The sequence below is a fragment of the Malus sylvestris genome, chromosome 17 (assembly GCF_916048215.2).
Source record: "Malus sylvestris chromosome 17, drMalSylv7.2, whole genome shotgun sequence".
Taxonomy (NCBI): domain Eukaryota; kingdom Viridiplantae; phylum Streptophyta; class Magnoliopsida; order Rosales; family Rosaceae; genus Malus; species Malus sylvestris.
This window is the reverse complement of record NC_062276.1, coordinates 29,678,277-29,695,066: the sequence shown is the minus strand read 5'-3', so window position 1 is coordinate 29,695,066 and position 16,790 is coordinate 29,678,277. Positions and strand designations below refer to the sequence as shown.

Below are 16,790 nucleotides of genomic sequence, written 5' to 3'. Positions count from 1 at the left end.
CACGAGGGCCTAGTAAACTTCGTCAATTTGGGCCTTACCTATTAGTTTTCAAGAGGTCAGGCTCATGTGGCTGAACTGAACTAGTGTTCGTTGACAACAATACAACACATTAAAAATTCAGATCGATTCGTGTTCCTTTCATATTGTTTTGATCGCACATTTGACATTGTCATCATAACCTTGTATTGTGATTCTTGGACCATTAGATTTTCAACACATACGCTTCGGTTTCGGGTTCAAAACTTTTATTCTTTTAAATTATTATAATAGTTTCAAACTCTTAATTCCTCTTAACAATAATAGTACAAAAAAATGTAATTTATCAAACTCTTTACTATTTTTCTTTACAACTGAATATTTTACAAATACAACAAAAACAACTTATACGCAAAGTAACAACAATACCAAATTAACGGTTAGTCCAATTAACTTTTGGTAGGGTCTTTGTCTCTTTAGAGTAAAGATTAATTCATTTTATATTTCGACATAATATTTTATAATATTAAAACATGAATTGAGGTTATACAAATTAACATAAAATTTATGAAGAACCTCATTTAAAAAAATATTTCTTTTAACATTTGCTTGTAAATAGTGATAGACATGACAATCAGTATTCAGTATTCACAATGATTACGAGCGAGTACAAATCCTCTTGTAGTAAATTAGAGTGATTTACAATTTTGCCCAAAGATCCCACTAACATAACGACATACCACATGCAGTCAGCGAGTCCCCTCTATACTTTTGACGTTGCTGATGAGATATTTTTCAGTGTGATTGAAACACGGAATACTATACTATATGCTATTATATTAATGGTGAGTAATGTGTACTAAAAAACTAATAATTTAAAAAATATAATTTCTTACCACTTATATAAAAACACGTAGTGTAGTACTTATGTTTTCGTCACAACGAAATATTTCTTGTCGCCCAGCAGTGACCACGTGACTCTTCCACTCGACGACACGTCCCGGAACCAAACTCCACGTCAGCCATACAAATCATCGAACACTCGGTAGACCCGACACAGCAATAAACAGCGATTCGGCCTTCCCATTTAGGCCCCACCTCCCTACCCTCATTATCTTATCCCATTCTGTCAGACTAGACATTCATATAAAGTCGCCGTCCTAAAAACCATACAATTCAAAAGTTAAAAGGAAAATTTCGAAAGACTCCGAGCACTTCAAAAGACGACTAAGTGATTTGCTCGGCCAATTTTCAGGCGTTCTCTCTCCGTCCAATTTCCCACGCGCTACCGCCTTCAACCTCCACGCGGCGCCACTAGTCAGCAATCACGTGCTTCTGTCGCGCTCTTGTGTCTACGTCTGTTTGAGGCGAGATCGATCCAAGGGTGTGCGTTAGGGGCCTCTGATATTTCGGTTGCCGCCTGGCGCCTGTGATGAGAAGGACAATAAGATGGGCGGAGTGACCTCTTCGATCGCAGCCAAGTTCGCTTTTTTCCCGCCGAGTCCGCCGTCGTACACAGTCGTCGCCGACGAGTCGTGTGGAGGGAGGCTCCACATTCCGGAGGTGCCGAGGAGGGACGACGTGGATGTGCTGAAGCTCAGGAATCGCCGGGGGAATGAAATCGTGGCCGTACACGTCAAGCACCCCAAGGCCTCTGCAACTATGCTTTACTCCCATGGAAATGCTGCTGATTTGGGGCAGATGTTCGAGCTTTTCGTCGAATTGAGTGCTCGCCTTCGGATTAATTTGATGGGGTAAGTACGTGCTTTTGATTGTGGATTTTGGTTTCTTGGTTTTTGAATATGATTACTTTCAATTGGGTTGGTAATAATTCTTATGGGATTTCAAAGCTGAAGTTTTTTTTTGGTAGTGTTTGTTAGTTAATTCAGTTTATTTATTGCTAATTAATTCAGTTTAGAGTTATAAATGTGAAAATATATTATGAAGTAAATCTTGTAAAATTTGGAAGCATCACTACAAAATTGGTTGGCTGAGCTCAATTATTTCCTTTTACAAATATTCCAAGAAATGCAAAATTGCAAGTCAATGCCACAATAATGGAAAATGAAAGCAAAAGTATTAAACTTTACGAAGTAGTTATATTTCTTTAACACACGAAGCAAATTGGGCCTAATTGGTGGCACATTATGATCTTTCGAGCTAGTTAGAAGTGAAATTTTCCCTTCCACGCGGACATAGACTTGCGGTTTTGGTGTTTATATGTTATTTTTATGTTCATGTCAAGTTTCTATATTCCCAACAGGAAAAGCTGGATTTGCTACAATGTAGCATAGGAGGTGAATAATGTAACCATAAAGCTCATGTTGGTTTTAAATTGATTATTTGCCCTTATGAAAGTTAAATTTTTACGCGAGCAATTGAAGATAAACTATAATGGTGAAGTTATAATCTTATGTTGCCTAGACTAAAACCTTATGCATAGTTAGATATTAGAATTTTGATCAGCTGCGTGCAGTCCGTATGCGTGCTTGCAAGCACAAGTAGTGTAGACTCATTTGGAGAGTAATATGTATTTGAAATTATGTGGTTTTAGTGAATAGCGATTTTATGCTAGTGTGCATGCACTTCTAGTTCTACATGCAGTTTGCAAACAATGACAGGAATAGTAGACAATAATGCATACTGTTTCCTTTTATTTACTAAACATCCGGATGAAAAACAAAAAGGGTTTTATATACACCCATAAAAAGCCCACATATCTGAACGCTATTGACAAGTCTGACTGGTTCACCAGTGATCATATTGGTCCTGTAGTTCAATTATCGGCAGATTCAGATATTAAGTACGTTGATCCCATTGGTTTTTCCTTAGCGATATGCATCTTCTTGGTTTGCTTTACGTTCATATACATATGAGAGACAAATGTCAAAGAAGAAAATGGGTCCATTCTAACAGTCATGCAAGGAAAAATATTCAGAGGTTATAACATTGATTTCAGGAAGATTTTAATTCATCTTGCTGAACAAAGAGGTGTTACCAAAGTCCATTTAAAGTTATACCATGAGTATTTAGTAATCCGCTAAGCAATAGAGAAGTACCCTATCTGAAACCAAGCAACCAAAGCAAAAATAAAAATAGACTAACGGAACACTTCACATGTAGAAACGCTGGTGAAGAGAGTCATCTTCCACGATTCACACAAAAATACCAATCAGATAATGTCTCAAGAATTTTACTTAAACAGAGGAACATGACAAGATGTTCAACTATGTACACAGGTCAATCAAATTATCAAACACATTATGTTTGGTACTGAGATTAAAGAACTCAAAAACAAGATTCTTTTCTAAATAATTATAGCAACCAACAAGCTTTCAGTCAAGACATATGACCAGTCCAGTAAAGGAGTGCCGGCAGGCTTTGTAACTCTCACCAATTTTTGAAACATCACCAAAAGATACAAGCACATATTAGATACTTCTGCTCACCTGACAGCTCTATAATGTGGTGGTCACAGTGGTTGCACTGGCAGGCCCTTATTTTTTTTATTGGCTCCTTTCTTTAACTGATTATAATATGTTTTCTATCGGTGACTTAATTTAATAGTGTTTGTTTACATGGATTTCGCAGGTATGATTACTCTGGTTATGGACAGTCAACTGGAAAGGTTAGAAGCCTAGTCTCAATTATGCTGTCATAAGATGCTAGCTTCTTAATGTGTTTTCGAGATCTTAGAGTCAGATATGGTTTATCCAACTTAAATGGTGTAATGTATAATTGTCTCCGTGTATCTTTTGATTCATTTGTTTTTCTTTTTTTATTGGAGGGTGTTAGATCATGGTTTCTGTTTACTTCTTGTTCAAGATATTAAGCTTCTGATCCGACTGTTTAAAACAAATAAATTCATTATACTTTTCTTAGGCTGGGAACTATGTGGCTAAATGGGCACTTGAGTGTAGAAAATGTGAATGCAGCAGATATATCTTGCAAAGATGGAATCTGACTAGGAAACTAAGGTTGGAGATTCTTTTGCATGTTAGTATCCTTGTATTTTGGTGGTAGATTTTCCAAGAGAAAAATGGACTGTAGCTTGATGCATCTGAATATATGCTTGTTTCCTTTTGTTATTATACGCAAGTGATAAATATGGGTTTTGCATACCATTCATTGATGTCAGATGCTTGCCAAATTATTTTGTGAATGCGTCTAAACAGTTAGGTTTGATAGCAGTTCATGCTTAATGAGTAACAGTCACCCTTTCCTCTTGAATCAGGCAACTGAGTATAATACGTATGCAGACATTGATGCAGCTTATAAATGCCTCAAGGAGAAATACGGGGTCAAAGATGAACAACTAATATTATATGGTCAGTCTGTTGGTAGTGGTCCCACTGTTGATCTTGCATCACGTTTACCAACCTTGAGAGGTGTGGTATTACACAGTCCCATTTTGTCTGGGCTGAGGGTGTTGTACCCTGTCAAGCGGACATACTGGTTTGATATTTACAAGGTAATTTTGTACCAGTGATTTTACGCTGCCTGCTAGTTTCATCCTCCAAATGGGACTTACGTATATTTTTCCAGATTGACCAAAAAATATTCTCTTTTTCAGAATATCGACAAAATTTCAATGGTGAACTGTCCTGTCCTGGTTATACATGTAAGTTTATCTCCGCTCTTTCAGTTCTTACTCTTCTCTCTGCGCACACACACACGTCTGAATGCAGACAGAGTTTGAAGTGTAACCACATGGAGTTTTTAGTAAATTTTCTATAGATTACAAGTCTGTAGATTAATGCATGGTAGAGTTTTCAACATATTATCGAAGTTTGTGGTAGAATTGGTAACTTTCTCCTGCTGTTAGGGACAGAAGACATAAAAGGATGCTTCATGCATCATCTATCGGACGAATGAAATAAGTGAATTTGGTTTAGCAAAAACTTATTGTGGTTCGGGAATTGCATTTTAGGTGAGATTTTAGTCATCGTCACCTCATTGGAATCAGGAGAGGGTAGCCACATCAGTTCAAATGGTTATGTTACCGCCAGTCATTCACATTCCCTTTCCATCTTTTCTCATACCAGAAACTGTTGTTTGTTTTGTGTGGAAAGTAGTAATAAAATGTTCTATGCCCAGGGGACAGCAGACGAGGTTGTAGATTCGTCCCATGGGAAGCAGCTTTGGGTGCTTTGCAAGGAAAAGTATGACCCTTTATGGCTCAGTGGAGGTGGGCACGGCAATCTTGAGCTTTACCCAGAATTTATCAAACATCTAAAGAAATTTGTACACAGCCTTGGCAAGTCAAAATCGACCACAAATGGTTCTAGAACAAGTACAGTAGATTCTGAGAACGAGAACAAACCATCTGAAACCGGTACTTCGGATTCATGTGAAGCGGGTTCTGATCGTCCTGAAGTTTCTAGAAACAGTTTAGATAGTCGACTAGAGAAGTCTAAAAAGTCGAACAAGCCGGAAAAGTCTCGGATGAGCACTGACCGAGCCGACACGTTTAGGAGAAAGAAGGGTTTAGCGTGGTGACTTGTTATTACATGGAGAGCAGCTGAAATAAGGTATGTTAATCAAATGATGTATCAAAATTCCAAATGGAATGGATCTGATTTGGGCGTGGTGTTCACATAAATTATATGTTTCATTTTGTATGTATTTGTATATTCTGCAACTAGGGAAAATCCTGCTTTGTATTTCTAATGGAAAATCAGCCTCGTTTAAACATGCCAGAGATCTTCGCCATCAGCATTTCGTGCATTTTCGTACTTTTAAGGGAAGTGACTTTCTCACGCCTTGTTAGCATTTGTATTGAATAACTCAGGAGAACTAAGGGACATAAAAAAAAGGGTGTTCTGAAACTAATTCACATTTCTACCGCCTTTGGGAGAAAATTGGCCTCATGGAAGAATCAGATAACAAAAATCAATAGACGTGTGCAGAAATGGTGTACAAATATAAATATACATTTTTAATGAATAATGGTTTAGAGAATGCTGCACAGAAAGGTTGTTCGTTTGTGACCGAAATGTCATTGGTTTGAATCGTGAAAACAACCTATTTGCAAAGTAAGGATCAAGCTGTGTACGATAGACGTTCTTTCCCTTCCCCGACTTTCGTAAAGTGAAAAGTCTTATTGGCTTGGAGTTTTCCTTTTAATGGTTTAGAGAAATTGGGAATTTAGTGGTGGTAACATCATAAACTTCCACGTCCAGTGAACTAGGCATGCTAATGGGCAAAACCGCATATGATCAGAATTTTATATTTCGTTATGGCCTAAGCCGCGAAACGTCCTCCTGCCATCGAGAATCTTCCGGTGGAAGATCCTTATATTTGGATTTTAACAGAGTATAGGTTCAACGGGGAACACTTGCCACGGGACAACCAGCAAGCTCACTAGATTGTTCTGTATAAAGTTAAACATGTGCGACTGCCAGCCCTTGATATGGTGCCTATAAATGTCTGTACAAGAGGGATATATATATATTAAAACATATTAAATGAATGAAGGTATCTAAATGAAGAACATAAAGTGTATTAGAATACATTATATATAAAAAAAAAATTAGTTTACCTAAATGTCTAGAGTAAAATATACTATGGTGAATAAAATGAAAATTATGATCATATGTAATTAATATAATAATTAGAAAGAAAGAGAAATAAAACATCAAAATATAATTCATATATGAGCTGATTAAATATGTGCACTAACATGGACATTGAGTCAAGGGACTAAAATGAGTTTTTAATGTTACACAAGATTTTAGTTTAAAATGATTTTTTCAAGGACTTTGACAAAGTTTTCTGAAAAAAAAAAAAAAAAAAAAAACAAATATCAAGCCTTGGACAATATGAATTATCTTCAGAGGAAAGTACATTATTGATCCATAAACTGTCACCCTAGTTTAGATTTTATCCCGAACTAAGTTATTTTTATTTTTATTAGACAACTCTAAAATCTAACGTAGTGCATTGGTTCCTCTCTGTTTCAAGTCGAATTTTTATTCTATAACGTTGAGATAAAATTAAATTGAACAACAAACAAGGTGGCACACAGGCTACCTAGCTAGGTTGGGTTTAACCGTTGATAACCCAGTACTTTCGTTTAAAGAACCCCTAATGTAATCTCTGATCTTCCCATTGATGATAGCACTTTTTAGTAATTTTCTTTGGTGCGAAAAACTCTTTTTCTCTTGGTTCGGGTTGAAATCCCTGACAAGGTTAATGTTATACGTATTCAATTTCTTCATCAATGAATATCGTATTTATGCTAAAAAAAATTAAACAAAAATAAATAGAATGAGAGAGGGGCATTTTCATTTGTTAATTATTATATTACACATATACAATCACATATTTCTACACAACCCTAGCTAGTAAGCTACAGCTCATCCATACATAAGGAGTCCTCGGACTACAACTCTAACTAGTAGAATCTTCCCCCTTGTGCTTGCTTGAATATACATCAGAAAAAGGGACTTCATATGGACAAGGTTTGCCTGTACAGTCTTTGCTCAGATTCGAGTGCTTGTACAAACAATGGTGTTAATTTGTTTCAACAACTTCATATGGAGGCCAGTCGTTTGACTTAGTATGTGTAGTTTGAGTATCCAAGACTTCCCTTGAAATGAAGGCTGATAATTATTGAGTTGTCCTCCATATCCACTGAAAGAATGGATCCTCTCCAGGTCCTAATGAGTGTGTTCTTAAGATCGATTTTTGCCATTGGAGCACGGAGCATAGCTTCAAATGCAAGCAAGGGTTTCAGTCCATTGGTATTTGGTGGGCTTTAAGCTTCGTGTAACCCGGTGTAATCATATTATTGAAACTGCAACGTATTGGAATACACGGGAGCTATTATATTGGACCACACTCCTGAGCTTTCTTTCGTGCAGTCACAACAGGAAACTAACAAGGCTCAGTCGTCGGAGAGGAAGTTATCAATGCATCGATTTCACTTTGATACTTCATGAACCACCCAGATCTGTCTTGCTTCATTTCGAAGGGTCAGCAGGCTCCTACGGATCATGCAAACGCCGATGCCATTTAGGGCATTTCCAATCTTTTAATATTAACACTGCCCCCGACTTGTTTTTGCTTTCTTGTTTTCAGAATGTCCCTCCTGCTACGTACGGTAGTACTTCTGGAGAAGGCACACACGATATGAATTCCATCAGTACAATGTCGTTAACATCAAAATCTAGCAATACTCATATATTTACTACTTAATTAGTGCTGCATTGAAATGCATATATTGTTAATCATGGGCAACTACGTCTAAGATGCACTAGGATACAACGAGATGATCACACCATTTCATGAGGCTTTTTTCTAATATGTAGAGACTGTATAAGAAACAAACTGATATTATCTATGCGCAAGAGAAAAAATCCATACACAATAAAATCATGAAAACTGCTATTCACATATATTAATAGAACTAAAAACCACGGAGGGAGAATATTAAAGTAACACATGTTCTTGCATCCAAAATCACAATTCAAAAAATGCAAAATGAAAATAATAATAAACCAAACAAGAAATTAGAGGAATTAGGGGTAGCAAGGTTTCAGAAACATCTAAAATATTTATCACCGCAAAACAAGTAAGAAGACGAAACCTTTATCCACAAAACACACATACTGCAAAAGGGAAAAATAAAGAAAGGATACGTATTGTTATGATCCCACATTGGTTACACCAAAAATGGTGTTCTTAAGTGCAAGGGGTCCTTCCACCCATCAGACTAGTCTTTTGGGTTGGGCTTTTTCCTTGGGCTTGAGACCTAACATTGGTATCAGAGCCTAGGTTCCCGATGCTGCGGGACTTGGCGAGTGGTGCCGCCTTGGGAGTATGGGCTCCCAAGGGACTTGGCGACTGGTGCGGCCGTGAGCGTTGGGTCTTCCGAAGGGTAATGTAATGTTATGATCCCACATTAGCTACACCAAAAATGGTGTAGTGGTTCTTAAGTGCAAGAGATCCTCCCATCCATCAGACTAGTCTTTTGGGTTGAGCTCTTCCCTTGAGCTTGAGACCTAACACGTATTAATATATAGAAACATATATACATCTGGTAAATCATGAATACGATGTTACAAAACCCTAGTTTAGGCTCACTAGTAGACAAGGCACCATCACCGTCCCCTTCATCTTGGGATTCAGAAGACTCAAAACCTTCATCATTCTTCTTTTTATATGGAAGCTGATCTAGCAAAACCCTAATCAGCGATTAGAATGCAATGGCCATGTACCCGTTGAGTATTTATAACTGAGGACGAGGGCTCTCAGAGAGTGGTTTCACAAAACAAGAGGCGTCAATACTGTGGGTAAGTAGGTGGTATTAGGTTCATGTTTTCAATGATATGAATATGGAATGAGATTATATTTTGCCATTTTAATTTACTCCTATTCTATTTTTCGGTTTCTCTATTTACCCGCCACTTTCTATTTGAGTTCATCGACGTTTATATTCTTTTAATTATTTATTATAGAAGATAATACGTCATATTTCATTCGTAAAAGGACGAATACAAGATTTGATAAATGAAGAACATGAGCCGATACGAGAGTGATTTCAAATAAAATATGAAACTATGACATTATAATCGCAAATGTTGCAAGAAATTCAAAGAGATGAAGGACTCGTATTGAAGCCAAGGAATATTTTAGTGCCACAAGATCACACAAGAGATCAAAGCTCTCAACACCAATTAATTGTGAGATAGTAAAACGCTATATTTTTATTTGAATTTTGCAGAAAAGGACATCGCGACTCCAAATCAATGTATGATCTCGAAGCACCATTTAATAGCATCTAACAAAACTCAACCAGATCTCGCACAATAGCGAAATCACCTCTCAGTATTGTGGGTAGGCAGGTAATATAAGGTTCAAGTTTTCAATTATGTGAACATGAAATAAGCACATTGTGTGGTGTGGCTGGTTTTCATGTACCGGCGGATCCACATAGAGAATCGGTGGTAGGCCGGGAAAATGTATGTGAAGGTCCTAAGTCATTCATGGACCCTCCAAATGTTTAATATGAGACCCTTTTGTGTCCCCTTCAAACGTTTAATGAAATGCCTTTGAGGAATTTATTGGAAACATTTGGTAGGTTGTGTCGATAGCACTCGACTTATTGCTTTGGTATTTGTCGACATGAACGCAGATGAAAATTGGCTCAATAAGCACAAATTTCCTCACATGAAAAATTGCGTACTCTATGCACACAGTTTTTGACTAAATAAAACTTGGAGGCAACTTAAGTGCTGCTTTGGAAACTATTGCAAGATTAACAGAGGGTGGTGCGGAGTTTTCCTCGTGGTGCCTTTATGTTACTTCTCCGGCTTGGAAGGTTTAGTCCCCATGAGTGTTATATTCCCTGTTGATAGATAATTAAAATATCTTCCTCAATGTTACATAAATGACATGTTTACTTACACGATGTAGATATATTTGATTCCTGACCACTAAACACATGATATTTGAATTATTCCAATTACTGTTTTCCTTCGTGTTTAGTAACAAAAAAAAAAAAAAACTGCGAGTTTCAAATTAAAGTTCATAATCGAATACCTTAGAAGTCAGAATTTGATGGATTAGCGAAGAAGGGAGTGGAGCTTGTTGATCCATACCCATTTCTTACTTCCCCTCCTAGCTACTCACTAAACATTGCCATATAGAAAAAGAAGAAGGGCGTCTCTGGTTTGATGAAAATTCCTAATCCATTCAAAACATGCCCAAAAGTTTACAACTACAGTTTATTTCCAAGACTACATGGTTATGTCGAATAGATATGAAGGAAATAAAGCTCCTCCTAGTCCTCAAAATATCTTCTCTGCTAGCTCCTATATACAAGCAAAGACCACAGCAAAAAGAAATCAAACCATCATCGAAATTCATTGAAAAACCCGAGCCGCAGAAAGCTAATCCATGCAATGAGTGCATCATAAGACCTTTGATTCATCTTCCAAGGGGTCACGTAGGGTTCCACACATCCAATCCATCCATATAGTGTAATGGCCATAGTTATGGCGGTATGTAGTATGATGTATGGTGTGGTAGCCGGCACCCATGACAGGCCATATTTTGGAGTGGATGCAATCGTGAATGTTCGCTGTCCATATGGCCTCGATAAATAGGAGCGCTATGTGGGTGGTAAAATGCATTGGTACAAGAAATAGAGCTATAACATGTGGAACTGCCTGGAGTATCCCATCAATTGGGTGAAAAGCCAAACCTGACATAAACAGATCCAAAATAGTCGAGCATTAGCAAAATAAGTAAACAAAAGATTTCAAAAACCTGATGACAAGGTTGATGATTGTAGGAAAAAAAAGCTTATCTGCACCAAACAAAGACAGTGTTAAGTGGAATCACGTTCCTTAATTTAATGAAGCACAAACCAGTAATTTGTTTTCCCTTGCATCATATTTGTCGGGAATAACAAGTCGAGTGGATCAGAAAACAAGTGACTCTTACAAGATTAAAAAGGAAAACAGAATAGGAATTGTTCAAATGACATTGATTTCCATTAAAAAAAAAAACTTAACATGACCTTTTTACTTATGGAAAACAGATGTTTTATTAACATGTCATAAACAAAAGTTGATAAGATGTCAATCTCAAGCAGAATGCAGAACTCTTAAACTAAGCACCACTGATCAACAGAGACAGCCAGACTCGAATCCACATGAATATAAAAGAAAAAGGTACATAACCAATTTCCGAGGAATGTTTTATTTTTATGGAGAGGGATTCTGATGAACTGAAACACACAATAAGCGGCATGAAACTACCACTTTGGTCCATGAACATTACACACGAAATAACTATCACTGGGACTCTAAAGGAGGAATGTCCTTTTTTTTTTGAACAAAGGATAGTATCCACACTAAGGAGGTGAAGGAGTGGGCTAAGCCTTACAATAGGCTTACCATAATAATATGGTTCAACTTCACCTTTGGCGAGAATATCTCTTACTTACAAGTGTAGAGGAATACCACTAGACTGTAGTACTAAGTGGCTGCCAAAACCTAATCCATTGTATAGTGGATACATTGATTGTTTTCTACAACCTAATTCTGGGTCTTAGTAGCAAAGCATAATATCAGAAGCCTATACCATACCAACTCAACTAGGTGATAACAAGGTTGAATTATTAGTCAACCAATGATCCTGGGGAAGAACTTGAGGAAAGTTCTTTTATCAAATCCTAGGTGGGTAGGGAGAATTTGCAGAACGAATGAAAAATAGTACATCATTAGCTTGTTAAGGTGAAAGTCTCAGAAAAACCAGGAAACTGAAAGTGCATGTGCATTCCATGTATTTTTCATGCTTCTTACTGATCCAGAAAGCAATTGAGACTTGTAAAGTTGGTTTCCAGATATACACTGAGAGTGGCAGCTCGAGTTAGAGCCAAAATCGCCATATGAAGGAGATTAACAGTCTTACGTTACGGAAAAGAAAAGTAAAAGAGAAACTGTTATCCTTCTTCCAAAATGGCTTCTTGCACTCAACACTCAACATTTAAGTTGCTAAGTAAAACCAAAACTGTACAGAATATGAATGGAATTTTGATAAACAAGGAAGGATAAACAAACGTGGAATTCCTAGAGTTTGTCTATCGCATCAAGTCCTTGAAAAAGTCACGTTCTACGACAAAATAGACTAGAGTGAAACCCAATTGGCAGGATAAAACAAACGTAAAATACAATGATAACAAGAAGCAAGATATCTGGTGTTCGAGCAAGAGATACGCTGGGAAGAAAAGGGGGAAGTGTGTCACAGAAATATGTATCCTCATCAAGTGCACCAAACGCAGATTATACATACTCTATAACACTATCAAACATGACAGATGTATATGTGCCCATGCATCCGAATCAGATAAGACGTAAAAACATTCAAATTGCCATAAAGTATGAAAGTTTAGTTTGATAGCTTACCAGCAAACGGAGAAAGGGTGTTCTGCTTATTGTAGATGTGATGGGTTGCATGAAGATATTTATACAGAGGTTTTATGTCATGCAACTCTCTGTGCATCCAATATATTCCAAACTCCACGAATACAAGATAAATTGCTAAATACGAGAGGTAAGCGGGCCAACCGACATCACTTATTCTTGCAAAGCACTTTGCCCAGCCATTTTCAACCATGTACTCAGAAACAGTTGGAAGAGCACAGTACCAAGGCATGGCCTTCATGGCAACATATATTTGCAAAAGCATGGCTTTATTCGAGGGAACGGCATCTGCAATGAGGGAACAGTTAAAGAAAGAAAGTAAATTGTATTCATCCTAAAGGTAGTTCTCAATACGGACGAAATTTTACGGTCAATTAACAAAACATCATAGGATCCACAACCTACAAGCTACAACCTTGTAACCTTATGTATGCTGAATCTTTGTAAAAAATTTAATCACTAATCAATATGAAAGAGAAAGTTGAGATACGGATCAATCAATGTACATAAAAAACAACTCGAACAACCACAGTCCAACTAATTTTCCTGAGATTAAAATAATAAAGGGAACTTTAATGAAAAACTTCCAATATTGTTCACTTTAACGAAAAACCATATTTTTACACTAAAAAGGCAATCCTGATACTATTCACTTTATCCTTTATTTTGTCTTTATCGTTAAAACTCAAAGTTTTCAAGCCATTTTCATTAATTTTCCTAATAAACTACTCATAGAAAAAACTATTGAAGAAAGAGAGAAATGAAGAAATTAAATCAAAACCAACAAACAAATAAACAGACTCAAAAGTTTTGAACCAAGCAAAACCAATCTGATAAATAGATTTAGAAATCACTAAAACTCTCCTCAATCCATACCTTGAAAATAACAAGAGTAATTAGTAGGGATTCTAAGAAATCACATAACTACTCAAAAACAATGTGATGGTCTTTAATTATGCTTTACTTTTCAATGAATAAGGCGATATTCTAATTAATCTAATTTGAGATTTGAACTTATGTGCTCTAGCACACTCTTCTAGTCAATTGTAATACATCTGTTTGTTTTATTTTTGGTGTTCAATAATTTCCGTAATCCATGAGCGGAGAGATGTTCACAATCAATAACCAACAGTACCCACCAAATCACAGACTCACATATTTCATCCCACAACCAAACCACCAATTTATTATTATTATTATTTTTATAAAAATACTGAACGAAAAGTAAAAGTCAAACCACTAAAAAGGAAGAGAGAGACCATTGGACATTGGTGTACCTTTGGGGATATAAATGTTGCGTTTCAAGTAATAAATGTAGAGGCACCAGAGGAAGCCGGAGACGAGGTAGAGCAAGGTCCCGCCGACGTAGTTGCGCAGCCACGTCTGGAAGAAGTGGGGGAGTGGGTCCCACAATATATTGGGCACGAGGCTGCCGAGCACAATGCGGTTATAGAACGTCGTCTCCTCCAGGAACGGGTTCAGGTAGGACTCCTCCATCGGCGCGACACGATTCTTCCAGCGAGGGGCTGCCACCGGAGATTTGAGCAGCGAATAAAAAGGTAGGGGAGAGAGAGAGAGGGGGGCAGAGAGACAGAGGCAGGTAGGCTGCGCTGGAGGCGAACGACTGATGCTGAGATTCGTTTGTCTGTTTTGTAATGTTGTGCTGTGTTGTGTTTTTTCAAGTTGGGAGTACGTGGACGACGTAATTTAAGCTTTTAGTGTTATGCTATCGATTGGTATGGTGAAGGGCCGGACCATCATGCTTCATGTAGCCCTACCTCCACCACCGTTTGGAGAAATTTTTCATTGTGACCTGAATACGGATGGTACACTATGTGTTTTTATGTAAGTGGTAAGAAATTTTATTTTTTAAGTTATTAACTTTTTAGCATACAAATTCCACAATTTGTATAGTGACAAGTGGTGTACCACCTCGTATGCCGGTTACATTGAAAATTCTCTCCATTGCTTGCAAGCTGGAAATTACAATGCAATCCTTTGAAAAAAAATCAATTCAACGATATATTTATGTTAAGGCTTTTTCACAGTAGGCCGAAAGATTAAGTGTGACACCTATAATATAAGAATCAAACTTTTAAGTGGGGCAAGGAATCTGAGTGTTATGATTATGATTCTTACTTTTGAGTTCAGTACTCATAAGTGTGATTCATATACAACTAATGACGAAAGAGAGAAAAAAAGATAACCATTCCTAAAATAGAGAAAAAGAAAAAAATAGACGGGTTAACATTTAATTTACAAAACTCACTCCTATCAAACTTACTATACTTTGGCAATAATAGTGTCATGGTGCTCGATTTTTATTTATGGACATCAATTTCACCTAAACCAATGTGGAATACATATAATGAACATGCCACAATAAGTTGGTATTGAACTCTCTATCAACGAAATTTGAACCTAAGACCTCCATTTACAAGTAAAAAGAAATTCCATTAGACTGTAGGGTTAAGTGACGGTACATTTTCTTAAAAAACTAAAAAGTTCATTTGTTGCAAGTGATGAATTGCCGTTGTGAATATGATCTTCCTTTTTAACCTATTGTATTCTCAGTTCAATGATTCTCCTATTCTCCTGATGTAATTTAGGATAGTAATATCATCTGCACAAGAAATAGATAAAAATCCATTTGTTTGAATATGCCACAAACATGTTTTGAGTTTAAACACCAAATGCCTAGATTTTTTTTATCTAATGCATATAAATAGCATAAGCTTCAAATTAGGCACACTTAGAGCAATGTGCATTAAGTTAAACAAATATCAAAATTGTAATTTTATTGTGTGAATTAAGACACGTGGCGCTACAAGAATTTGAGGATGCACCAACTAAAAGTTTAGCAATGGTTGTTTTTGTTCATAAAATGGGACAATGGGTGCCAACTGATATTTATTTCTTTATTTTTGCTCTCTTTTACTTTTGAATTGGTACCTAATGCATTTAGGTATTTAAAACGAAAGAAAATGTGAAATTTTGTGGTGAGTTTTTAAATTTAGTCATTAAATTAGGCACATTTCAAGTAAATAAATACATAAACCATACTTGTTGAATTTTCATAATTCTTTGATTCGATGCATATATATGGTGGTTAATTGTTTACAATTACACATAAATAAAGTTTACTTTATACATAGCAATTTTAATGTGTCATACAATAATTCAGTGCGAATGGCTCAACAATGTATTTACTTAATTGGTCAAATTTTATCACTAACTAATACTATAATCTAGTGGCATTCTCCTTCAATTATAAGTAAAAGGTCTCAAATTTAACACACATGAATGACGATGATCTATGATATTTGTGTTGATTTGTATAGCCCCATCTCTTTTTTCAAAGTAAGATACCGTTCTTAATAAAAGATGGTAAACTTTTATCCAAATGCATACATGCATAATTTTAATCATCGGTAGGAGAAAAATTGTTGTCATATATATGCCTGCTTAAGCCAGGCACATGCAAATAGCAAAATCTGTGGGCAACAGAATCTTTCTCTATAGTGTTAACGTGAAATTTGCAATCCCATAGATTTCACATACCGCTAGTTTTTGGTAGGATTTTTTTAGGAACGTCCAAGTACTTGTTGATTAGCAGAAGCAGAATTACGTATGAAGACCGAAGAGGGCACTCCATAACATGCATGGTGCTAATTACAATTCATATTTAATCATCGTCAATGAGAGTGTCCATTCAAAAGAGATTGCACAAGATATGAGTAAATCTAGCTGATCATCTATGCACCCACTACACTATTTGTCACACAGCCTGTAATGCTTTGGATGATAACTCTTAAGCGCATGTATCTTGAACATCGATCATCCACATACCTCCCAACTACTTTTGGTGTAGATTACATA

At 36.6% G+C, this 16,790-nt stretch overlaps 2 protein-coding genes across 3 annotated transcripts; one reads left to right on the top strand and one right to left on the bottom strand.

Annotated features, from left to right (window-relative positions):
- Positions 1-1,116: 1,116 nt before the first annotated feature.
- Positions 1,117-5,670, top strand: LOC126611641 (uncharacterized). 2 transcript variants are annotated; one of them, XM_050280004.1, is made up of 5 exons: positions 1,117-1,730; positions 3,568-3,604; positions 4,211-4,447; positions 4,550-4,597; positions 4,907-5,067. In XM_050280004.1, the coding sequence occupies exons 1-5, from the start codon at positions 1,426-1,428 to the stop codon at positions 4,916-4,918; spliced, it is 639 nt and encodes a 212-aa protein (XP_050135961.1). In that variant the 5' UTR covers positions 1,117-1,425; the 3' UTR covers positions 4,919-5,067. The 2 variants fall into 2 exon arrangements, with proteins under 2 accessions (XP_050135961.1, XP_050135960.1); XM_050280003.1 differs by lacking the exon at positions 4,907-5,067 and adding an exon at positions 5,074-5,670 and having other exon boundaries at positions 1,119-1,730.
- A 4,981-nt stretch (positions 5,671-10,651) lies between these two features.
- On the bottom strand, positions 10,652-14,668 carry LOC126612619 (delta(7)-sterol-C5(6)-desaturase-like). The gene is made up of 3 exons (XM_050281083.1): positions 14,189-14,668; positions 12,894-13,199; positions 10,652-11,185 (listed from the first exon to the last, which is right to left on the bottom strand). Exons 1-3 carry the CDS (start codon positions 14,406-14,408, stop codon positions 10,893-10,895), a joined length of 819 nt encoding a protein of 272 aa, XP_050137040.1. The 5' UTR covers positions 14,409-14,668; the 3' UTR covers positions 10,652-10,892.
- Between the last annotated feature and the right edge of the window lie 2,122 nt (positions 14,669-16,790).

Bases quoted from the DNA above. Each gene is read 5' to 3' on its own strand.
- LOC126611641 (XM_050280003.1), top strand. From the start codon at position 1,426: ATGGGCGGAGTGACCTCTTCGATCGCAGCCAAGTTCGCTTTTTTCCCG. The intron at 3,605-4,210 runs GTTAGAAGCCTA...CTCTTGAATCAG, and splicing joins ATGGACAGTCAACTGGAAAG to GCAACTGAGTATAATACGTA. The intron at 4,598-5,073 runs GTAAGTTTATCT...TTCTATGCCCAG, and splicing joins GTCCTGTCCTGGTTATACAT to GGGACAGCAGACGAGGTTGT.
- LOC126612619 (XM_050281083.1), bottom strand. From the start codon at position 14,408: ATGGAGGAGTCCTACCTGAACCCGTTCCTGGAGGAGACGACGTTCTAT. The intron at 13,200-14,188 runs GTACACCAATGT...CCCTCATTGCAG, and splicing joins CAACATTTATATCCCCAAAG to ATGCCGTTCCCTCGAATAAA. The intron at 11,186-12,893 runs GTAAGCTATCAA...TGTTTATGTCAG, and splicing joins CACCCTTTCTCCGTTTGCTG to GTTTGGCTTTTCACCCAATT.